Source organism: Pleurodeles waltl, chromosome 3_1 (genome assembly GCF_031143425.1).
Source record: "Pleurodeles waltl isolate 20211129_DDA chromosome 3_1, aPleWal1.hap1.20221129, whole genome shotgun sequence".
Lineage (NCBI taxonomy): Eukaryota > Metazoa > Chordata > Amphibia > Caudata > Salamandridae > Pleurodeles > Pleurodeles waltl.
The window spans coordinates 1,639,686,096-1,639,711,358 of record NC_090440.1 but is presented as its reverse complement, the minus strand read 5'-3'; the positions used below and the strand labels follow the sequence as shown (position 1 = coordinate 1,639,711,358).

The 25,263-nt window shown below is 43.6% G+C and overlaps 1 protein-coding gene across 4 annotated transcripts in view; it reads right to left on the bottom strand.

The window, feature by feature from the left end:
- Positions 1–25,263, bottom strand: part of DCAF17 (DDB1 and CUL4 associated factor 17) — a 444,850-nt gene that overhangs the window by 275,520 nt on the left and 144,067 nt on the right. For all 4 annotated transcript variants that reach the window (XM_069225322.1, XM_069225323.1, XM_069225325.1 and 1 more), the window contains one exon: positions 22,329–22,404. In XM_069225322.1, coding sequence (XP_069081423.1) covers positions 22,329–22,404 — 76 coding nt within the window. The remainder of the gene's footprint in view (positions 1–22,328; positions 22,405–25,263) is intronic.

Genomic DNA, 25,263 nt, shown 5'->3' with positions numbered 1-25,263 from the left:
TACAATTTACATACATACAAAGCTTCCCTTATATCCACAGAAAAGATACAGCCCAGGTAGCAGTAGTGAAAACTTCCCTGATAACCACCAAAAAATTACATCTTAGGCAGCTGCATCCTATGTTTCCCTTGAGCACTGTTGAATTTTCGCACTGGAGCAGATGCTTCGGAAAAATGCAGAAGATTTTGGTGGACACACAAGAGACCCAGAGACATCAAAGCAGCACAGAGGTATTCGCTGGTGGGTGTCTGTACACCGAGCCCGAGAGGCAGAAAGAAAAACCTCCTGTAGCTGTGTGGTTCCAGGTAGGCACGCATAGAACATAGGCAACATACATCTAATATTTGTCACATAGATGTATGTGGCTCTGTCAGTCAGTTATGCTATGCATTTGTTTTGTGAGAATCTCTCTGTACAAATATCTGGCCAAAAAGCCATTCCAGTTTTCCAATCAAGCTGTTTAGAGATCACTCATCTTTTTTCATTAAACTCCTGACTACTAAATTAGTTACAAGTCTGGTCTGTTCAATCCAGATTATAGAACTAGAACAGCTTCACTTCAGTTTCACTGAGGAATGTGAAGTTGTAAAGAGGTGTAATCACATGCTGGATGGGCACCTAGAGACAAAGCAACGTGTCCCTTGGAAGTATATGGCTGAAGTAATGTTAGCAGATCACAAAGAGATGGCTATTGATTTGTGCAAAGACAATCACTCCACCTTGTAATGGGAGAAATCAGTTCTAGAGTGACTGGTATGGCAAGCAAGACTATGGTAACCCAAATTAATTCAAACGTCCAAGACTGCTCAAGCCTCATCTTTGAAGTTGAGCCAGCATGTGCACCCTCTACTGGCTGCTCCAGGTATAAGTGAGGTTTTTATGCTTGCTATATACAAGGCACTCTGTACATATAAAATAAATTATTTAATCTCACTGATTATCCTTGTTAAAATAATCTGTCCAACCATAGCAAACTTCAGATCTACAAATACCCCATTTGTTAGATGGGGAAGGTTATGGTAACAGCGTCATTGCTGTATTCTTAATTTCTTGTGAGGATAACTGTCTTTTCACAACTGAGAATGCATTAATGGTTGTTAGTGAAAATCTGTCCAGTTGGAAAGGCAGGTGAATGCCTGCAGCCTTGACTTTATTAGATTCACCGGCAGCATTTCACACATTTGACAATGGAATTCACTTTCATCATCTAGGCTAGGTCATGTGCATTTGGGGGTGGGTTGAAGGAGCTCTATTACTTCCTCACAGCTCAAGGTCATCAGGTTTAACTATGTCAGTTTGCCTCTCCATCAACACACTTACCTGTGGGGTCCCTTACAAGCTTTGAGAAATCTACTCGACCACTCACCATGGCAAGTCAGATTTTTTCAGGGCGAGCTATTTTCTGGCGAAAAGGGCTGTATGATGTCAGTACTTTTTCTAACACACAACATCTGAATAGGTTGTAATTGAACTGTAAACATATTCCAAAATATATTTCAGTAGTCATGAAAGCACTTTTTTGTAATTCCAAAGTGTGAAAAAACAAAATCAGAATACTTGACGTAGCGATGTGTTAATGATAAAGATTTGTTGAAACCAGATATCCACACATTATCGTTTGCCATACAGTTTTATCAATAAAACTACTTATTAGGAGGAAAGCTTGTGGCCATTTCATTGGAAATTAACTGTCTGTTAATGAAAGCGCACTATAACAAAATACTTTAGTAATATATATGTGAGAAATTTTAAACATGAACTGAGACACATTCTCTCCCCCGCCCTGATGACAATGCTATTGGTGAACTTAGAGGCAAGTCAGAGGCCATTTGTACCCTACATGGGGGCAAGATGTTTTCATTATACATGGAGAGAAAGTTTACTCCCTTAAATCAAACAAAATAGTTTTTTTTACTGCAGGCACGCTGAGTTCCCATATTTAAAAGTGCTCTCATATGTAATAATGAAGAAAACCATGACTCAGTGAAATTAAATATCTGCCTAGTATCACACAATTTGAGAGAAGTTTATGGAATCAAGTGCATTACAGTTCGGTCGAGTAGATTAGTCACTAGACCTGCAGGTCTAGAACATTTTTATGATTTTGCGAGGCCTGCCATAAGGCTCACTGGTATCCTCAGTGTCTTTTAATATGCAAATGTTTCTCTTATGCCATGTGATTCTGGACCACATTTTCCAGTGACATATGTAAGTTCACAAACACCCATTAGCCATATCCTGCCTGATCTCCACATGAATTGTGCAGAGAAGGAATCTGTGGCTGACTGTTTGAAGTTTGCACAGTGCTGAACTTATAAAAATCAGTTGTTTTACAACAAAGGCAAAACAGAAGTCCTGCTCCTTGGTAGTGCACAGACGGGTACCCTTCCATAACGGTATTTAGACACAATATTGGAAACAGAAATATCGGGGTGAGACTATAGTGTCAAGAATATCGAGGACAAAAATATTGTGAAGGTACCTTTCTATAGGTAAGCAAAGTTTTACTATATATAACTCTACCCACAAGCACCTTGACAATATATATCTTCAATGTGTATAGATGCGTAGTTAAGAACAGAATATCTAAACTTACTTAATTGCACTCACCTTCTCAATATTTTGGTCCTCAATATCTTTGACACAATATTATGTCCATAATACTACTGTTTACGATATTCTGTCAGTGATCCTCCATAACAATTAACCCTTCCTTAGGCCCCACATCAGAGGCTATGCAGCGAGTTAAAGATCTCGGGGTAATCTTCTTATAGCATGACCTCTGAGCCACAGGTAAATACAATGAAGAACTTCTTCAATTTTCCCCTGTACTCTTTGTCAAGAAATGATTGAATTTAACCAATCTGCTAGACAAGGTTCTAAACTAAAAATCGCAAAACGGTCTCAAGGTCCGATCAGAAGAAAGTCCCTGGAAGTTGAAAGGGCAACACAAAACCACTTTCCCAAATGTACTATAAAATTCCCATATTCCCTGCTTCTAAAAATAAATGTCAAATATCACTTTGTTTTGCAGATTATTTAATAGCTATACAAGTGTATTCTACCTTTTGGCCCTTTACCCCCGGTGGGTGTGTGCTGAGGATGGCTCCTAGCCACCCTACCACCCAGCCACAGGGTAAGCACTGGTACTCCCTTGGGCCACCCCACAACATGCCTCCATTGGGGGTGGCAGCAGAAACACTTACACTGCCACCCCGACCCCCCTCCATGCAAACTGATGACATTGACACACACACCAGCATGTTGGAGGAATAAGGTACATTTTAACTCCGGGGAAAGGTTGGGGAGAGCAAAGAGGCATGGGGACAAAGAAAGGAGTTTTTTCCTTCCCCCCAATGTCTCTTTGCAGTGTGGGGCATCGATCGCGCAGCAGGAATTCACCCACTAGATCACAACGGATTTTTTTTTTTTTTTTTTTGTGGAGCGGCCCCTTGGGCAAGGTTCGCTCCCCTTTATGGGACCATATATTTTAGCCACTTCTGCCCTCCCCCAGCTATCTTGTAGACCGAGCTGCCCCTAAGGGGGGCAGAAAGCCACTAGAAACCAGGTATAAGACTGCTGGCATGTTGGGGAGCATACCCTTGAGCATGGGACACTCCCCTTTATGGAGGAACAAATTTTGGCTGTTTCTGTCCCCCTGTTGGGGGCAAGTTGGCCCATATTTTTAGGACGATCTACCCCCAAAGGAGGCAGAAAGCTACTAGACACCAGGAATAATTTTATTGGCATGCCGGGGTGCGGCCCCCTGGGCAAGGGTTGCTCCCTTTTTTGGGGGCACATATTTTGGCCATTTCTGGTCCCCTTGGGGGCAGATTGGCCATGTTTTTAGGCTGATGAAAGCTACTAGACACCAGGCATAATCTTATTTGCATGTAGGGGAGCAGCCCATTGGCAAAGTGTCACTCCCCTTTATTGAGGCATTTTGACCGTTTCTGCCCTCCAGTAGCAGACTGGTCATATTTTTAGTCCCATCTGCCTACCAAGCGGGGCTGAAAACCACTAGACACCAGGGAAAGCTTTTGTGTGTTTGTGTGAACTGGAGTTTGACTGACGGTCTGTGTGTACTGGTGTTTGGCTGGCTGTGTGTGTACTGGCATTTGGCTAGCAGTGTGCGTTGACTGGCTACTCGCTGGGGATGTGTGTAGTTGGTATTTGGATGATGGTGTGTGTGAACCGTGAAGTGGTATTTGCCTGGGGTAAGGGTCACTCCCCTCTAGGGTATCAAATTGTAGCCTTTGTCTTGTGCCCCCCTTGCGGGCAGATCAGACGTTTAAGATGCTGATCTGCCCCCACGGGCAGACCTAATAGTGTTTTATAATAGTTATTTATAATGTGAACTGTTTTATTTCTTGGCATAATTTGCATTTGTGATCTTAATGTTGTATTTCTTTATTTTTATTCTAGTGCAAAGCTTTTGATTTCCTTGGTGGTGGCTCCAGGTTGCGGTTTTGGCACTGGTAGATCTGGAGTTTGTGCAGTTGCATGTGTTTGGTAAGAAAAAGTTTTTTGTGCCGTTTACTTCAAATTAGTATCATTGCCCTCCATTCATGTATTTTTTTAAAATGGTGTGATAATTACAGCATATTTAGTTTCTGTTTTATTGTGTGTCAGATTCTCTATGGATTTGTGCAAGATGGGTACTGTGTTGTCTTGTGTGTAATTTTCTTTTGTTTGTCCTTTCTAGTGTGATTTTGTTGGTGCTTGCTGTGTCTGTGCAGAGCAGGTGCAGGTGATCCTCATTCTAGCTGTCTCTGGCAAGTGAGTGGTGTTGGTTTTGAGTACATTGATCTTTGTGTACTTTGCATTGATTGAGTTTTCCTTCCAGATTACTATATGCCAGTAGTTTTACTTTCTGTTTGATAAAGACACAATTTCTTTATTACATATTTTACACAGTGTAGGATATTGTTGACTTATTTGCTGTGCTACTTTTATAATCCTTTATTAAGGATTATGGCTAGCCGCAGGGTTACCGCTTAGCAGGTTGTTAGCTTGCTTTCTGAATCTTCCTCTGACCACAGTTCTGAGTCTGACTCTGCATCAGAGGAGGAAGTCCAAGATTCTGCCAGTGAATTTTCTGTCTGAGAGGAATGATCTGACAATGAGGCCACTGCCAGTGTGGAGTAAGTGCCTCTTTCAGAGGAGGACACTGGTATGCCAATAGTGCAGTCTGGGCTGAAAGACTTCCTAGTGGAAGTGCTGAGCTCTGGGTTGCCCCAAACATGGTGCACCTGTGCTGCCTGCCTTTAAAGGAGTCGCAAGGTGTACAGTGAATACTGAACATTTTTTACTTATAAATGTATTTCAGTTGTTTATAGACAATGTATTTTGGGATGACATTGTTGATCAGTCTAATTTGTATGCCGAACAGTATTTGAGACACAACAGTGCCAGATTTAAGCCCCACTCTAGAGTTAGCCAATGGATTCCCACAAATCTGGTTGAGTTGAAGAAGTTCTTGGGTTTAACTTTTTTGATGGGCTTTATATGGAAGCTGTTGCGGTCTTCATATCGGTGTACTAGTCCCTGGTGGCAACGGCTATATTACATGTAACCATGAGTCATGATCGGTATTTGTTTCTGCTTTGAATGCTGCATTTTGTTGGTAATGCTTCAGCATTGCCACAAGATCACCCTGATTGTGACAGTCTCTTCAAGATTCAGCCTGTCCCTGATCATTTTGTAGATCAATTTTCAGAGCTCTATGTGCCAGGGTAAGAAATAACTATGGATGAGTCCTTGGTACTCTTCAAGGGGCGTTTAGGTTTTAGGCAGTACAATCCCAGAAAGAGGGCACATTATGGAATTAAGATGTATATGCTGTAGTAATCTTTATTGTTTAGTTAATGAAAACCATAACAATCAATGCATTTTATACAATATATAAAATTCTATAAAAGAAGGACAAACAAAAGGAGAAAATGCTATAAAATCTTTGAAATAAATATACAACTAAAGTGCGATGTGCCAAGAGATATATATATATATATATTTTTTTTTTAATGATTTTTGATAGCTTGCAATTCTAAAACAGTCAAGGGGCGGAGTGACCATTAAACTAACTTTGCAGACACTTGATGCCCGTGGCGCAGTTGATGTTACATGCTAACTCAGTGTGTACAGCCTAAGAACCTGCTGTTGCGCCTTCGGGCTTCTCTTTTCCTTTTTTAACTGAGTCGTCTTAAAATGTGTCCTTCCACGTGCTATAACATTGACAAAACTTTAATACGCGACTAATAAAATAAATGAACACTTAAAAGTGAGCCAACTGTCAGCTAAGGTGTGTCCTAAATAGTACGTTTACGCTTGTGGTGTGGACAGTCAGAAATTTGATGAATCTGCAGATTGACTGCGGATCGTGAGGGTCAAACATTGACATCACTGCTGGCCGACAGGAACGAGTCCCATTCCTCTCGAAGACTGGTTTTAACAGTTGTTGTCGTGCTTCCTTTAAGGCCGGGCAAATACAAATCAGATGGACCATGTCTTCCTTGGAACCTCTACAGGAAGATTCTCCTCCATTCTTCCAAGACGGTTGGTCCGCTCTGGATGGTAGAGCGCCTAGACGAAGAGCCAGCAAACGACGCTTGATATGTAGTGCGAAAGTTGAAATCAGATATTGTGATGGCGCAAAGGTGGTATAAGTGTGCATAAGAAGCCAGGTGTGCGAGCGCTGTGCAAATTTAGATTTATCAGCTAGAAAGGACTGCAATCCCATTTCCTTTTTTAGCGCTCGACACAACAGTGGATATGAGATGTTGGAGTCCCCAGGTGCATCATTTCTGTCTCTTGCAGAGAATTATACAGATACCTTTTATATACTGATTTTGGATTGTTGCTCACTGAATACCATAAAGCCATGACTAGGGGGCTGGTCATATTTTTTCTTATTTTGTACCAGGACTTTATTGTATGCGCTTTCCTGCCCAACTGCTGTTGTATTAGGCCAAATTCTAGCCTGACCTGTGCGGGAGAAGCAGAGCCGGGAAGTTTAAAGACCTGCTTATAAATTTTTATTTGTTGTTGGTCCAGTAGCAGGGCGTCTTTCCCATATAAAGCTTTGCTTCCATATGTGGTGGCTGGGAGGAATTTGGCCGAAATAACTGACAGTAACGGTTTATACAATGGGCCTTTAATCTTTTTGCTAGGGTACAGAAAGCTAACGTTAAAGCTTTGCACTTATGTGCAATGTAGCGCTTCTGCGGCGCGAGATTGGCCTGGTTATCGATAATGATGCCAAGGTATTTATAGCAGTGAGTTGTTTCAAGGGTAATGCCATTCAACTTTATATTGTTAGCTAGATTCAGAGGACATCCCATGGACATGGTTTTGGTCTCTGAGGTGTTAACTTCTAATTTGTTTGTCTTTGCGTATGCACCTAAAGTAGTGACCAACTGCTGCAGCCCTATTTTTGTGTGGCTTAGCAGAACAATATCGTCAGCGTATGAAAGGTGTGATAGGGTCGAACTTCCCATCCTTGGAGAGTGGAAGTTGGTTGCATCCAGCTTCAAGGAGAGATCTGCTGTGAAAAGGTTGAAGAGGTGCGGGCCAAAACACAGCCCTGTTTTAGTCCTATATTTGTCAGTATCCTCCTAGAAATTTTTGAGTCATCTGCTACCTTGACCTGTACCCAAGTTTTATCGTATAGCATTTCTATGCATCTGAGAGTACGCTCTTGCAGGCCCCACCTTCGCAATTTGCTCCAGAGAAGTGCCCTATCGACTCGGTCAAAAGCACTTTTGAAGTCCACGAAACATAAATATAGTTTTTTCTTTAAGCATTTTGCTCGGTTGGCAATGTCTCCTAGTGTAAGAATGTTAATCACTGTACCATATCTCTTCCTAAAACCAGTTTGATTCAAAGGAATCAGGTTATTTGAGTTTGACCAATTGAGCAGGTCGGCCAGGACTAAGGTAGCGAAGTATTTGGCCTCGCTGTCAATTAACGCTATCAATCTGTAACTGGCTGGGTTTGTTCTACAACCCCCCTTGTATATTGGGTTAATGATGGATCCTCTCCAACTTTCTGGAATGATTGTGTTACACTCAACTTCAGTATACAGGATTGACAGTGTTGTTGACCAATATTCAGGGTCAGCCTTGAAGACAGCTTGCGGAAGACCATTAGGACCAGGGGCCCCGTCCCTGCGACCCTTCCTGATGGCTAGGGCGACGTTCTTGGCGCTAAACCCTGTCCCGCTCTGACTGACGTCTGTGAGTTTTATTGACTCCTTCAGAGGCTGATTTACTTCAGATGAGGGTGGTTTAAAGAAAATGTTGGCAAGGTATTCCACCCATTTTCCTTCTGGGACTAATGTAAAGTTTATTATTCTTACCTGCCGGCCGATTCTATTCACTGTTGTCCAAAAGGCCCTTGAATTAGACTTCCTTCAATTATGAAGTAATTTGAGCCGGAAGACGTCCTCCTTTTTGGTTTGCCATACCTGATTCTTGTAATTTTTCCGTAGGATTTTTATTTGGGCGCATTGGGTTGCTGTGGGAGAGCTATCTTTTATTAGTCTAATGTTGCGCCTCAATTCCTTCCTTAGTTCAAAAATTTTTACTGGTAGGTTTGAAGACCTTGCCTGATTATTATGTGGCAATTGACGCCTGGCAAGGCCAAGAGAGGGTACTGACTGAAGAAAAGTGGCCCACGCTTCCACTGTTGGTAGGTCCTGGCATATTGCCAATTGAAGCAAATGTTTTATGTTTTTACACAGCCTTGGTAATGAAGACTCCGACCAGATCAGGCGGTTTAGGTTGATAGATGTTATTGTCCCTAGTTCCTTTATAGCTGGAAGAAGGCACAGAGCATTCCAAACGAGTTCTATGTGCTGAAATGAGTGGTCACTATGGAGAGTAGGTTTAATTTTAAATTTGCTAACATGAGCTAGCAAAGGAAGTGACACGGCTGTATTGTCTATTATTGTCGCAGACTTTGCGCTATGATGAGTGAAGCTTGGCGGGATGTCATCGTTGATCCTGCCATTTAGTACCCTCATACTCATGTGCTCCAGTGCCTCTACCAGTTGTTTACCCCTTGTGTCCAGTCTTTTCTGCGCTGGCAGTGTTTGGAGCGGCACTGACCATATGGCATTTTCAGCTGCCAGTTGCTCGTCTGGTTCTGGAGTGTGTATTAAATTAGCATTGAAGTCGCCTGTCACTAATATGTCCCATGCTGGATTAGCGCATCTTATCTCTTCCACCCTATTCAGTAATTCATCAAAGAGCAGTAATTTCCGATTTTTCCGCGGATTGGCATAGACGTTAAAAATGACTAGCGGGGCGTGCTGATTATTACTGAAGGTGATTTTAATGGCCTACATGTCAGTCTTTGAGAAAGCCAACTGCTCTGTTGAAACAAGAAGTGCCGTTGAAATGTATGTGGCTAGACCACCACTTGGCCTACCTGATTTCTTTGATTTTTTGGCACTAATGTGGTGTAGCGAGTAGCCTCCTAATTCGATTGGGTCCTCCAGCCACATTTCTAGTAGTAGGATTATGGAATAATTGCAACTAGTCATTGCTGTGAACCCGTCTGCTATGATAGTTTTTGCACCGGCGATGTTCCAGGACATTATGGTGACAGCCAAACTTTGATCAATGTTTACTGTATTTAATGCGCTAGGTCAATTGTTTTTCCTCGAATTTAAAGTGTGAGCCATCCATCTCCATTCATCTCGCTCTCCCTTCAGTACAGTTGGGGGGCCACTGTTGGTTTTTAAGTTAGGTACCTTCCGTTTAAACTGCCTTTGTTCCAGTTCCCCCAATTCCGGGCCCCCTACGAATTCGATGGCCGTTGGCAATTTTTCTCTAGAATTTAACAATAGGGGAAAGGGATAGCGTTGACTGGATGGTTCTGATAACCGTACGCCCTAAATTTCGAATTGCTGTTTGACTGCCATAATTAATGTAGCAATATCACTTGTTCTCCACATTGTTAGAGTTTGCTCCAGCCCATTTTGAGCGCTGCCAGAGAGGAATTTCACCGATGTCAAGTCTGCGGATACGATTTTCTTAGTTGGTGGAAACTCGGCAAGAAGCCTCAGAATGTTACCCCTATTTAAGCTGTCTTGATGGCCTCGTGATTTATATTGCAGGGTAAAAAGGATCTGCCTTAATTCACAATCATTCTCAGTGGCCTGAGTGGATTGTAATTGGTGGGGGTGAGCGGTGTTTCTGTGTCGATGGCCTTCTCAACTGGCCCCCCTCCGACTGACTACTATATGGTACCCTGTCTAATATGGGTGTTTGTTTGATTGAGGAAACTTCGTTTGAGAAATTGGTTGCTGAGGTTTGGCTATTATGAAATGTAACTTTAGTTTTTATTAGCCCTTGATTGTTTGTAATTGTGACCACCCTAGAGGGGTGGGTGTGACTTGGGCTTGTTGTCTGGAGCTCTTCGCTGCTGATGTTACTAATGCCGGATTGCAAGCCGTATGCTGAGAGTGAGAGTTTATGAGTCTGATTTATGGACTGTGCTTTTGCCTCATCAGTATTTTTTCTTGAAAGTAGTTTGTAGTTTGGTCGATTGCCCGACATTGTAGCTGGGGAAATTTCTATGACTTGCGTGGCACCAGCTTGGGTGCAAGATCCTTTCCATGGGTCTAACTTGAGGCTCGACATGATGCCTGCTGTGGTACCCGGGGGTGTTGCTGGGAATTGTGTGGCAGCTACGTGCGAAGTGGTGGCTTGGCAAGGTGATACTTGGGGCACAAGTTGCTTCTTGTTCCTACCGAATAGAGAGGCGGCTGATGCCGCTGCGTGTGGGACGTCCTTTGGTCTTAGTATTCCGGCTGTTATTGACCATGGTTGGCCCTTTCTCGGTATTAGAGCGTCTGGTTGGTTTGGAGATTTTTCGCTACTCATGTGCGTTTTTTCCTTTGGACACCTCTGTCGGGGTGCCTGGTCCAGAACTTCCCTCAACTCCAAGGCGTGCGGGTTAGACTGAAATTATGCTGTCGACTGAGCCATTTTGTGTACAGCTGACTTTGGTGAAGCGGCAGTTGGTAACGGACCTAAACCATTGACTGCCCCATCCCTTGTGGCTTTCCCGTAATTTGGAGCCTTCTGATTCCCTAAAGATCCAGAGTCTTGGGTTTGTGGTTTCTGGAACACCGAAAATATTGGGTAAAGATTATCATTAGCTGCTTTGGCACATGTTTGTTTCCTTGCCTTCCTGGCTCGCTTTTTTTGTCTCTTAGTTAGGGGTTTCGGTTTTCGAGCTGAGCGCTCGTTTGTACACTCAGAATTAGTGGGCACTATTTCTTTCAGCTGTGACGATTCATCCGTACTAATTGAGTATATACCCTGGGTATTTGCCTCTTTTTTTGTAGGACTACTTGCCGCCAAACCTGGTGTCTTTTGAAGTCTGACTATATCACCTGAATCGTGGCTTGTAGTATTGAATGTTGCTTCATCGATATTGCTTGTTTTAACTTTCTGCAGTATCTCTGTTAAAATAGTTGGTAACGTGCTTAGTTTATCTATTACTGGGCCACAGTTGCAAAAGGCTTGCTGTTGACTGGATATTTGCTCCAATGGCCGAATGGCCAGCAGATCCAGCTTACGATTGATGTCGGTGATGTGTATTGCCATAACCTTCATTAGGTCCATTTGTAAGTCAAGCTTATCCGATTGCATGTTAAGAGCCGTAGTTGAAGTGTGTAGAGCATTTAACAGTTAGGCATGTAATCGAGTGAGATCTTCCATTTCACTGCTCGGGTAACCTGCATGAGAGGAACTTTTGGAAAAAAATGTTTTACCTTCTCTATTGATTGTCTCCAGGGGAGAAATAGTCAGGATGCTTCTTGCCATTGCTACGACGTCATGTTGTGGTTTTCTTATACCACTTGAAATTTCTATAATTGTGTTAGGCAGCCTTTCTTGTTGCGGTATAGAGGAACTGTTTTCGGTGCTACCCACCAGTAGCGGTTTGTTTAAATACTGATCTTTAGGATTCATTAGGTCAAGGGTTTTTAGGTCCAATGCTTCACCTAGGTCTTTGTTGTTTGTTTTTGAGAGTGACTGCAACCAAGAGTCTTCCATTATTCCTGTAGCTACTTCAAAGCCCATATCCAATCTCTCATTGCTCCCCTGGGTATTAAGATTTGACCGCGAGATGGGGGTCGATTGTTGGCGCATTCCCTTATACATGATGTCGTCGTGTACCTCTATCGAGATACCTGTGGAGAGTAAAAGCTCTGTGTTACTAGGATTAATAGATGTGCCCTGCTGTTGGTCACTTTGAGAAGAATCCCTCTCTTGAACATGAACCTGAGCCGTGGTCACAATACTACCCGCCTGCAGATTTTTACGCACTGTTGGGCTGCTAGTGACCCTGGAGATGTTTGGTCGTTCATGAGCTGTGCGGTCATTATGTACTTCGGGGGTCAGACGCTTTGAAGCTTCCTGGACGGGTAAATCGGCCCCTAATTGTTGAGTGGGGTTTGCTGGTACCTCGAGCCTCAACTGCCCAGTGGCCATTGGTTGTGGAACCAAAGGGGTTGGCAGGCCCACGTCGGTGTACAGATTTGAGAAGAAGGCTGCGGCTGGATCTTTTAGAAAGGTAGACTTGTTGGAAAAACCTGTTTTCTTGAGGTAGACCTGCAAGGGAGTAAGGGGCGGTGCCTGCTGATCCGACCTACTATTTTGCGGGCTCTGTGCGGAGCAGTTTTCCTTCCTTTGCGCCCCCCTTTGAGGTCTTGAAGTTTTGACTTTACCCTTTGTTGGCAGCCTGAGGCATCCTGATCTCATGGCTGAGTTCTCTTAGCCCAGATTTCTGCGGGAGACGGATGGACTAGCGTTCATGACCTGAGATGCTCGGTGAGTGGGGCACCCGGGACTCTCACAAGCCGCACCCGGACCTGGCAGAGCCGCTTCCATGTGGCCCCGGTGCGCTCTCTTTGCTGCAGTTTACTAAGACTGCTGCGCTCACCCTGGCTGGAGGGAGATGGATGGATCCTTGGCCCAAAGCCTCCTGCCGAATGTTGGTAGGTAAGGTGATGCAGCAGCTAGCGACACCTGAAGAGTTGGACTCATCAGGAACGAGGGGTTGTCAAGGGGTTGTCGATATTAGGTGCTATTGGTGAGCGGGGCACACAGGGCACCCACAGGCTGCACCCAGACCTAGCTGGGCCGCTTCCGTGCTGCCCTGGTGCACTCACTCCGCGGCCGCTAACTAACACGGCCACGCTCACCCGGCGCTCTCCTGGCCAGCAGTGCAGTTTGAAAGATTCTTGACGCAGGTTTCCTTTTTTGTTTTTGTTTTTGTTTTTTTTTTATTGTTTGATTGCTAAAAAATGGTTTAGGATAGCATAGAGTTGGCTGGATGGGTGCGAGCCAGGCGAGAGGAGTGTGAGTGAGGAGAGGGTGGGGGAGGGGAGAGGAGAGGAGGACCCTTGAGGAGGACCCCTGAGGAGAGGGAGACGAGGCTAGAGGGAGAAGACCGCGGAGAGATGGTGATGGGGCTTCAGGCAGGTGGTGTGGGGAGACCGGCGCTGGGAGTAGGGGCGCGCAGAGGCAGCGGGAAAGCGCAGCCGCACTGCCAAACCCCACCACGCTTAGGGTGCGCTCCAGAAACCAGCGTCACCCCTCACCAACCGGCCACCAACCTCTGACCACCACCCCGCACGCCTCACCAAGCCCCACCCCCTCACAGGAACTACCAAGGCCCCCTGCCCCCCACAACACCTCAACCCACCTACCTCACTCACCGTTGTATGCCTGGGCCTGGGCCCACCAAGAGTCCCACGGGATTCCGGTCCTGCTGGTCCACTGCCTGGCTCCTGAGTGGCCCAGGTGGCTTCGGGGTTCCCCCCTCCTGGATAAACTGGCTTGCCACTATCGGCATGACGTGAGCTTCATGTGCCTCGCGTTGCTGTGGGCAGGCGGAGGGAGCACCGGCCTCGAAGGCTCCCTTCCCCCTCCGCTCCTGCACCCTCAGGAAAAATCGCTCTCTCCCGCTCTCTCTGCCACCTCCTCCTGCTGCCCTGGCCTGCCCTGGCCTCCCGCTGCTGGTGCTCACGCTGCGCCGGCCCTGGCACTGGGGCTGCGGTGCCTCGGGGCTTCAGGGGAACAGACGGGGCTTCGGCGCTTTCGGGAGGACAGACGCCCTGGGACGCGACTCCTCCTCCTTCCTTCTCCTCCGCTTCCTCTTCCGGTTCAGGTGATGGGACGGGAGCAACGACCGACTCAAATTACTGTGACCTGAATCAAGGATGCTTCCGTGTCTATGTGATAAGAGACTGAAAGCTCCTGCTTGCACTGGAGGTTGTACAAGATTGGCCTTGTGTTCTTATGCACGGCTCAGTTGTTTTCTTTCCATTTTAAGTAGCTGCTTTCATTGACGGCTGCTGTTTGAGAGGCAGAGTCTAGTAGTTCTGCTAACGACACCTCAGGATATGGAATCACTTGGGGGGGGGGGGGTGTATATGCTGTCTGACAGTAGGACTGGATATGTCTATAATTCCAAGGTGTACACTGTTGGAGATTGTTCTTTTGTCCCCTCTGGGTGTCTGTCCACTTTTGGAGTCAGTGAGAAAATTGTGAGGGAACGTGGTAGAGGATTTTTTAACAAAGGTCACCATTTATATGTAGATAACTTCTACATTGGTGTGCAATTGTTCAAGGATTTGTTCAAAGTGGACGTTGCTGCTTGTGGCACAATCCGTCCTAACTGTAAAGGTTACCCTAAAGAGTTTGTATGTAAAAAGCTTCAGAGGGGACAGTGCAGTGTCTTGCGTAGTAATGAACTTTTACCTCTGAAATTTTAAGACAGAAGAGATATCCACATGCCGACAACCATTCATGAAGAAAGTACTTCACCTGTGACTGTTTGGGGTCAGGTTGGTGAAAGGCACAAACCTGTGTGCATTTTAGACTACAAGAAGCACATGGGTGGTGTAGATAGAGTAGATCAGAGGATTGAGACTTACACTACTGTTTGTAAGGCTTACATTTGTATAAGAAGTAGGCTGTCCATTTGTTCCATCTAGCAACCTTCAATGCTTTTGTTGTATTCAACATTGTTCTCCAGATTGAAAGAGGACTTTTCTTTAGTTCCAGCAGTTTGTGATAGGTAGCCTTGTTATAGTGGAGCAGGCAAGCGTTCTTAGAGTTGGAGGATTGGAGGATGTGGATGGATTGAAAGATCGCCTCTTTCCTGATTACATTCCTCCCACGCCCCAAAAAAAAAAACTTTCCCTGTAGAAGATGTAGAGTCTGTGTCCAAAGAGGCGTGCAGAAGGACAGTCATATGTACTATCTGAATGTCCTTCTAATCCTGGGCTATTTGTGACCACATATTTTAAATTGTACCACATGAAACAGAATTATTGGGAGCAGCCGTGAAAGCAAAAGTGTATCGTTTTATAGTTTTTATTCAGTTTCAGGGTTGGCAGTAGTATGATGTATTTAGTTGGCCCTGCTGTTGTGTTTGTATTATTAGTTGTTTTTTTATTTACATCAAATTGTTTTTTGTTTGTTTGTTTTTTAAAAAAAAAATTATGTGGTGGCAGTGTATATGGACTGGTGCTTGACAGGCAGTGTGTGGCTGGCTCCTCGCTGGAGGCGTGTGTGAACTGGCACTTGGCTGGTGGTGTGTGTGAACTGGGGCCAGTCTGGTCGTGTGTGCGGACTGGCGTTTGGCTGGCGATGCGTGTAGACTGGAGCTTGGCTGGCGTGGATGGCGTTTGGCTGGTAGTGTGCGTGGACTGGCGATTGGCTGGCAATGTGTGTGAGCTGGCATTTGGCTGGTGGTGTGTGTATAGTAACTTGCTGCTGGTCACTACACACACATTGCCAGCCAAACACCAGTCCACTCATTCTGTCAACCGCCAGCCGGTGTGATTGCTGTGTCAGTCATGTGGGCATATGAAAGTGATGGGCCCTTGAATGGCACTGTCAACTGATGCAAGTGCTGTAATTTGCTGGACCCGTGGCTGACGGTATGAATGGTTTGGTGTGTGCCACACATGTAAGGTGTGTGAATGGCCTGTAAAGGGGTTTGTTCCTTGTCATGGCTTTACAACTCACAATCTGTGAGTCACTGGTTCATTTTTTTGAGCTATCAATTAATAACAGTGTATTTAATTTTTGTGAAATCTCTTGTTAATAAAATTTACATTTTGAACCTTTCACTCACCCTCATGTAAAACCCAACCAGTGCATGTGTGTACTTGAGGTTAGATGGTTGTGCAGTAAAATGTGTCTTTTCTTTCTTTGCCCGGGGTGTTCATTGTCTCTAGGGAAAATATACCAACTTTAGATATTGTCGTAAACTAAACATCCAGGGAAGTACAGGGTGCTGAGCCTCTCGTACATCCCATCAGGTTTTCTTACCCACAATGTCTTGCAAACATAAAACCTTGACTAAAATCACACATTCTCCTTGCTTTTCTGAGCCATATTCTTCTGAGATCAGAAGGAAACCACAACGTTCCAGCCACCCAGAATTTCCCCACTTGTCCCACAAACAATGCTGCCCCACTTGTGTGGTTGGGCCTAGTGCCCGCGACATGAACGGATCAAACTAACATCAATGGGAGTTCTCGCGAAGGGACCCTCATTGACCATAGTTTGATTTGTTCTGTCATGAGCACTAGGCCCAGCCACACAAGTGAGGTACCATTTTTATCATAAGACTTGGGGGAGTGACAGATTCCAGAACTTTCCATCACAGAAAAGGAGACAGAGTGCTGCAAGGAAAAGTAGACTTGCAGTAGACACCATACCAAAGAAACCTAAAGAATAAGCGTGTGTGGTGTGTTTTGTGTGTAGGTGTGTGACTGGCAAGTCTTGAAAAAATATGCATGTCTTTGCCAAGCCCAAATCCATCCCTGAGAGAAAGAAGAAAGATCAGTTATGTGCAACAGGAGATCTAAAAAAGGTACCAGCTGTACTTAAACTGTACAAGGTTTAGAAGCAGGAACAATTTTAGGGTAACTTTCACTGGTGTTCGTGGATTGGTCGACCTTGGCACACAATAGCCCAGTGCTCTAACCCAGTAAGGGGAGGAGGCCTATCTGAGCGGCAGTGACAAGCAATATCTTTTTTTGCTACTAACAAGCTGATGGCCACCAGAAATTGGGCCCTGTGAGATCCATTCCATCCTAGCATTATTCCCAGTAGTGCGGTTTTGGGTTCCCTGATGACTGCTTTGCAAATTATTGAATCAAGGGTATCATTAATATGGGCTTCATAATCTAGGATGAATGGGCATTTCCGTACAGTTTGGATATATGCATTTACCGTTGTATTAAAGCGCAGGCAAGTAATATGCCCTGACAGCTTAAATAATTTTGTATTGATCTATTTGTGTGATATATTAGTATTTTCAAACAATCTTGCGGAACATCAAGCAGATGCAACTTTAGTATTATCAACATTTCCACATCATGTTTGTCTGTAAACCTGAGAATTTTTGATTAGAGAAGGAAGAAGATGAGTGTCTCTGGCTTTTCTATAAATCCTACAACAGTCTGGACTACTCTGGAATAGCCTTCACCTACTAGTATTAAAGAGACTCAATCTCATTGAATTTACAACTTTTATAATCAATTCAAAATAGAATTTTGCAGTGACCCTACTTGTATTTTGAAAAAAGAAAATATGAAGAGAGGTTTTTGCTGGTACGATCAAGGTGAACACTGTCAGTTGACTAACAACAATATTATGATATGCGCATACTTCAAAGAAGTTTACTGTAGACACAGACACCTCTGAAAAAGCAGTTGGAGAAGTTCTGTTATGAGTTCACACAGTATTCTGCAGTAAATGTGAGAGTCACGGCAAGAGGGAAGGCAAAGCCTCCACAACACATGTCTGATCAACCAAACTGCAGGCAAAGCCGATGCAAAGGGTATTGGCTTTGCCACTGTGTTTTAGCCATGTTGTACACCAGCATGGCTAAAAGTTAGTGGTGTAGAGTGGAATACTGTAGAGTGGAGAAGAGTGTTTAAGACTGGAATAAAGCAGAGTGTCGTAAAGTGGAGTGGAACCGAGTGTCGTAGAGTGGAGTGGAATGGAATGGTGTACAGTCTCGTAGAGTTAAGTGTCGTATAGTGGAGTTGACTGGAGTAGAGTGGAGTGTTGTACATTTGTCAAGTGTTGTAGTAGAGTGGAGTGGCATAGAGTATTAAGGCACAGAGTGGAGTAGAGTGCCATAACGTGCAGAAAAGTGTCAAAGATTGCAGTGTCGTAGATTAGTGTGGCATAGAGTGTTGCAGAGTGGAGTGTCGTGGAGTTGTGTAGAGTGGAGTGGACTGTTGCGAAGCGGTAGAGTGCTGTAGAGTGGAGTAGAGTGTTGTCAAGTGGCATACAGTGGAGTAAAGTGTTGCAGAGTGAAGTGGATTGCAGTGGTGTAGAGTGGATTGTCAGCGAGTACCGCAGGGTGGGGTAAAGTATCGTAGAGTGGAGCAAAGTGGAGTAGCATAGAGTGGAATAAAGTGGAGTGTAGCAGAGTGGACTGTCGCAGAGTGGAGTAAAGTGGAGTGCCCTGGAGTGGTGTAGAGTGTCACAGAGTGAAGAAGAGTAGTGTGTCTAGATCGGAGTGGCGTAGAGTGTTGCAGAGTGGAGTGGTATGGAGTAAAGTGAAGTGGTGTAACGTGGCGTAAAGTGTAATGGAGTAGGGTGCTCTGTAGTGGAATGGTGTGGAGTAGAGTGGAGTGGAGTGTCATGGAGTAGGGATCTCATAGCATGGAGTAGAATGGCTATGCATTATAGTGTCGTAGATTGGGCTTTCATAGATTGGTGTGGCGTACAGTGTCAGAGAGTGGAGTGAGTTAGAAGGACTCAGAGTGTCACTGAGTGGAGCAGAGTGTTTTGGAGTGTTGTATCAGAGTGGAGTGAAGTAGCTTTGTGGAGGTCAGTGAAGTAGCGTAGAGTGGAGTAAAGTGGCGCAGAAAGAAGTGGAGTACAGTGAAGTGGTGAAGAATGGAATAACATGGTGTGGAGTGGTGTAGAGTGGCTTGGAGAGTTGTAAAGTGAAGTGGCATAGAGAAGAGTGGAGTGACATTGAGTGGAGTAAAGTGGCATAGAGTGGAGTGGAGTATTGTGGTGTACAGTGCTGTAGACTGGAGTGGCGTGGAGTAGAGTGTTGTGGAGTGGGGTATAATAGAGTGGCGTAGAATAGAGTGGGGAAGAGTGCCATAGAGTAGAATAGAGTGGAGTGGAGTAGAGCGGAGTGGAGTAAAGTGTCATTGAGTGTCAGAGTGGCGAAGAGTGTCGTAGAGTGAAGAGGTGTTGACTAGAGTAGCATAGAGTGAAGTGGCGTTGAATGGCATAGAGTGGAGAAGAGTGTCAGAATGGAGGGACGTAGAGTGGCAAACAGTGAAGTGGAGTAGAGTGTTGTAGAGTGGAGTTGCTCAGAGTCCAATATGCATGGTGAGGTAGTGCACTGCCATAACAGCGAACACACTTTCAATTGAAATGACCATTACATTTGCACAGACACACAGTTTTGCTGATAAAACTATACAGAGCATAATTGATAATGTGTGAAAATTGGCATCACCTTTTGTATTGATTTGTTTTGATCCTACTCAAATCTCATTAAAATATTTGTTTCCACCACACTTCAGAAATACAAAAAAGTGCTTCCTTTGTGCTTTTACTAATTCTGTCTCATATATTCTGAAATATTTGTACAGTTCTAGAAAATAACAACATCCTACAGCCTTTTCATATTCCTAGCATGTAACAAAAATCCTCTCACTCTGAAGTCAGGGAAAGAAAAGTAAACATCATGCTCCCTGGAAGATGGAGTCTAAGATTTGATCTCTGTGTTTGTATGCACAGCAAACGTTACAAGAGAAAAGCAACATTTAAAGGACTGTTTGTTAGTCATTCACTTCTAAACTCCAGCATGGTTATTTAGGTGTGTGTTCAACACCCTTCACTCCCCTACTTGCAGTGCTTATGGCATGGTCGTTAAATTGAGGAAGATAACTAATTCGGTCAGTGCTCTTTACTGCGAGCATAACTTAAACAAACAAGGTCGTAGATAGAAATGTATTCCTCAGAGGCATGCAAGGTTGATGATCAAAGGGGCAAACATAAGGCCAATCAGTCAAGCAGAAAGATGGGAGGCAGGAAACTTTTTTAAAAAATACAGTACATTTACTGCTTCATGAAGTAGCAAACAATGGAGACAACTGAAACCAAATTTTCTCTTGTGGAGTGCCTCAAGAAAAATACAAAAAAGAGTTACCAAAAAGCAAGCACTTGTGGAAGGATACAGGGAACCAGTCAGAGAGGTGGTAAACAGCAATGTTCACAGGAGGGGCAAAGCCATGGTGGACAGCCATAAACAAATAAAGCCAGCAAACAGAAAGCAAGCAACTGTGAGTTACAAAACAAAAAGCCAATAGTGAGGAATGGGTAGAATGCATTCCCAGGGAAGTTTTCAGAATGTTCGCAAGAAAACATTAGCAACCAGACAGCTGCGTTCTCTGGAAGGCTTCGATCTAAAAAGGGCATCCTTTTGGGAGCTCAGAAGAAGTGAATAAATCTAGAACAAAATGTCTCTTTAATTTATAAGGGTTTCAAATTAAAATCTCACATAGGAGTGTGGAAAAAGTGCAGTAAAGCCATACAATAATAAGAAATGAAGCAAAATTTGAAAAACAATCTGAATCATATTCAATATAAAAATTAGTAAAATCTAATGCAGTCACAAAAGTTGTATTGCAAAAAATCGAGGGTGAAGTCATGTTGCAGTATTCATGTGTCTCAATGACCTATAATAACAACAGTAAAAACAGAGGATTAACTAATGGCTTCCAATCTGTAGGTCCAAAATCTATTAATAACATATATTTGTAATGATGACCTGTGGCAGATGATATAGTGATCAAAATATAAGAATACATATTTAATTGTATGCTGAGGCAATCCAATAGCAAGAAACCCAACATTTAAATCCTTAGAAGTTACTTAATTGGGGCTTCATTGGGACAGTAATGTATTTGACATTGTAAGAGTACTGCCTTTAAAGATAGAAAATGAATTTATGAACCAAAGAAAGCCTAAAGAGCCTTGAAGACACCCACGCTAACACGGAGGTGCTCCATAATATCCCAACTGAGAGTCCACAATGAAGCAATAGGGCCATCCAAGTTCAGACAACTGTTCCTGTTGAGAACAGACCTATGCAGGAGTGAAGTAGTTTGGCAGAGCAGAGTGAGAGGAATAAGATACAGAGTATTCAACCTCCCAATTCTTTGCTACTGAAACTAATTTGCATTAGATGCTGCTAGGGCCATGTATGTATCATACTTGTCCCTAGAAGCAAATCTCATTCATTGACAGAGACGACACAGGGCGATAGAAGAGGGAAGACATTGACAATTACAGTGTGTCTTGCAAGCCATGGGCCTCTCTCAGGGATTTTTTTAATAGGACATTACATCTTAATTGAGAAGAATCCTCTAATAGACTTACAGTCCACTACAGCCATTTAGACGATTCATCTTTTACAGCTGACACAGGTGACTGTGGCTGGTTATGAGACTATAATAATAATAATAATAAATGCTCTTTGATTTACATTTCTACAAACTTTAATATAAATGTAAAAATGTTATAGGTTGAAACCTTAAGTGCCACCAATTCCACAATAGCATTTGGTAAGTACTTGTAATACATGTATATTTTTGTAAAATGCTTCTTAAAATTGTCGGGTTGTCAGCAGTGTAGACTGAAATATTATCATGGGAGGTCAGACATTTTCCAAAGGACCAACAATTTGCAATGACCTTGTTCAGGGCAACAACCTCTAAGGGTAAGAGTATAGTTTATATTACTTCCTGACTTGCAGATGAAATAGTCTATTTATTAGTTTACATGGAATATAAGGAATACTTTCGATGTCGTCGCTCTGCCATTCAGTCGTCTCATGTAACCTATTTCCCATGTACATATACCTTCCCTCATTCAGGAACCACCTAATACAGAATCATATTTAATTAAATCTATCAGAATACAATACTGACTATTCTAAAAGTAATATATGTGTGTACAAATTTATATCAATCTGGTCTATTGGTATAGTACAATCTATCAATTTGATGCAAGAAGCATAGTGATGTGAATTATCTCATTATTAAATGGGCATAAGCCATTCAAAATAAAATAAAACCTTTAAACTAAAAATAAATAAATTGAGACACTCTACCAACTGCTTCAGAGTCCCAGCTCATTCCACAAAGGTCCAGCAACAACTTTCAGCAAGGAATAACATTTGATAACAATGAAAACTCTTGCTTGTGATAATGCTTGATCTAGAAATCATTAAAAATCCCTACTTACCTGTTGTGCCAAGGTTAGCTTCTTATGAGCCGACTTCAATACTATAGTCTCTTGAGGTATATCCCATGTGAGGTACCTACGGTATAAACAGTACAAATTATTTTTTAAGTCAGGTAATTGAATAGGAATTTATTCAAATGTTTGCCAGTGCAATGACCCCGTAGAACATAAAATTATTCATTTATTTTAAATTTGGTTACAGATGGTTCTGAAAGCAGGAAAGCAGGACAAAGAATACAAAAGAAAAGAGCTGGAGTCTAAGATCAGGCAATAATAGTCAAAATCACTTTCATAATATCTAAAACAGAAGGTCACCCCTCATCCCAATACTGAGAGCTCCACTGAAAACAATGGAGTTGCTCTGGGCCTATAATGGCTGGTATAAGCTTCTGCCCCAACATTCCAATGTTTATCTTTATATTTCCCCCTTTTAATTTAGAATTTTCTACCGTTAATGGATGGAATGTTCTAATAGCCTTAGAGCCCTTCTGCCTCAGACTACATTAGTTGTTAAAGACCCTCTCCCTGGTTAACTCAAGCTCAGGGCCTTCAACAACTGGTACAGCCCTTGGCAGTGAGCAATACATCTTTAATACTGTTTATCAAATCACAATATCAGTCTGAAACCTTCGTCCAGTGGCTTTGCAATTAAAACATGATTCTCATTAAAGGCACAATATCTTTGATATATCTATACAGATATCTATGGTGAATTCCCTGAAGAGGAGTCAACATCCAGGAAGATTTTGTAAGCGTACTTTACGTAGCATATCTTTTGACAAATGCAATATTATATATCTTGGTCCACCATAGGTGGACAAATGTTGCACAAGAATTACTATTACCATGTGGTATCACACCACCATTGCCATGCAATTATTAGCTTGTGGTCCACAGAATATGTGGTGTGTGTGGAATGAAGGTGTTTGGACAGGGTTGTTCCCTGCATGGTAAACAGTTGTGTACCACAGCTCAGAGTGCACTGCATGTGACACAGGTATCCTGACTTTTATTTTGACTTCGCAAAGATATTTCCAGTGCACGTAAAGTGTAGTTGTATGTGCAGTGCACGTGTAGTACATGTATGTTAGTAGGACTTTGTGCATTGTAGGAATTGAAGTATTGAGTCAATGGGATCTATTTTGGATGCTACAGATTTAGCATGATGAAGGGTGAAGATCGCAACCTCAATTAATATTAACAGCATTCTTAAGGCTAGAGGGTGAAGACCCAGAAAATGAAGGTTGGAGACAGGGGTACCTTTAGAAATTCCACGAGGGCCAGAGTTAGTAAAGGGCTGCTAATTAGTTCTTCCTGAGCACAGCCATTTCATGGATGGTAGGTGTCAGGTGTGGGGCTGCAGCTTCTGTTGTTTAAGGTGAGGAGGTGACTTCTAGGCAAGGCCTGCCCTTTTGTCTTTGATAACTGGTTCAGGAGATTGATGTGCAGAGAATTCACACTTTATTGTGCTCATATTTAGGATACTCCTGCTTGGAGCTACCCCTTTGCTACATGCTATCAGAACCATCCCTTCTCACAAAGGCTGTGCCTGGAGAGCAGAACCAACTCAAACTGGTTCTAAACCCCCAGAGTGGGTCCACATGTTGTATGGGAAATGTGTGTAAACGTGGCATCCAAACCAACCCACTGTGTTCTAGTTGCAAGTCTTTCATGACCAAGAAAGTGAGTGCTCCCCAGAGTACTCAAAGGACTGCAATGTGACCAGGTCTGCAATGTGACCAGGTCTGCACTTTTCTGTAGAAGCTGAAGGTCTGCCATACTGCCTAAATGCTTGTCTGCCCAGAGAAACAGAAGAAGTGTGTAGGACACTTACAAGTCAATGAATGTTGGAAGGAACCAAAGCTGGCTGGCACAATCTTGAAGACTGCATTGAACCTCGGTCTCCCATTGCAGCTTCCACTGTCAGCTGTGTTAATTAGCCACTGTGCTTCCCGGGGTTCCCCACACCCACATAAACACCAAGGGGCTAGTGTTGCAGCTGCCACCTGAGGTGCTCACCCAATATGAGCAGCTGCATGTGCCTCAAGTGCCACAACTGCCACAGACAAGCATCCACCTGCATTGGGCTCCAGGGACACAACTACTGAAGAACAAATGCCTGCCTACATTAGCCCACAAGCTGTGATGGCCTATAAACATGCCAAGGCCATTGCTCAGTGCCAGTCATCCTGAGAAAAGCTACACCACAGTCATTGGACTCCTGCCCAGCAGTGGAAACTTGAGTGTGTGAACACACTGACAGCACTGGTACTCTGTCTGCATGAACTGACAGATTGTGCCTACTATGATAAGAGGGAAACTGTTGCTGCCAACATCATCCTTTTCCTGCACAAATGTCTTGGCCTAAAAGACAACCACACAGACCCACAAGCTGATCTTTGAAGTAATCACAAGTGATCTACATCTGATCCTCACTTATACCTGTTCCCATATCTTTGCCTGGGTCCCATAAGAGAGAAGCTGGGCTTAAGGGCACCATATGGATCACTGCACTTCATTCGATTCCACAGAGGGTATACAACTATACAACTGAACCACCTTTGGAATATTTAGTATTTTGTGATGCTGTGTGATTGAACTACTTTGTTTTTCTTAAAAAACTAGCACTGACCTTAATGATACTTTATTGTGTCTGGTGGCTGACTATCAAGTTTTGGGCTCTTGTCCACCACAACACATCTCTGAGAAGTCTTTGCTGCCCTGACAGTCAAGTATGGAAAGGGTTGTACTTCATCTAATTTGCAGAGCCACAGCAGGACTTACACCACCACAACAAAACTAACAACATCCTACAGGTAAGGTGCTCAGGCACCCTCAAACCAATACTCACCAGCACCCCACTCCTCCATAGTGTGCATGCTGCTCAATATCCACTCGCTCTGAAAACACGCCATGGAGATATGAGAATCACTGG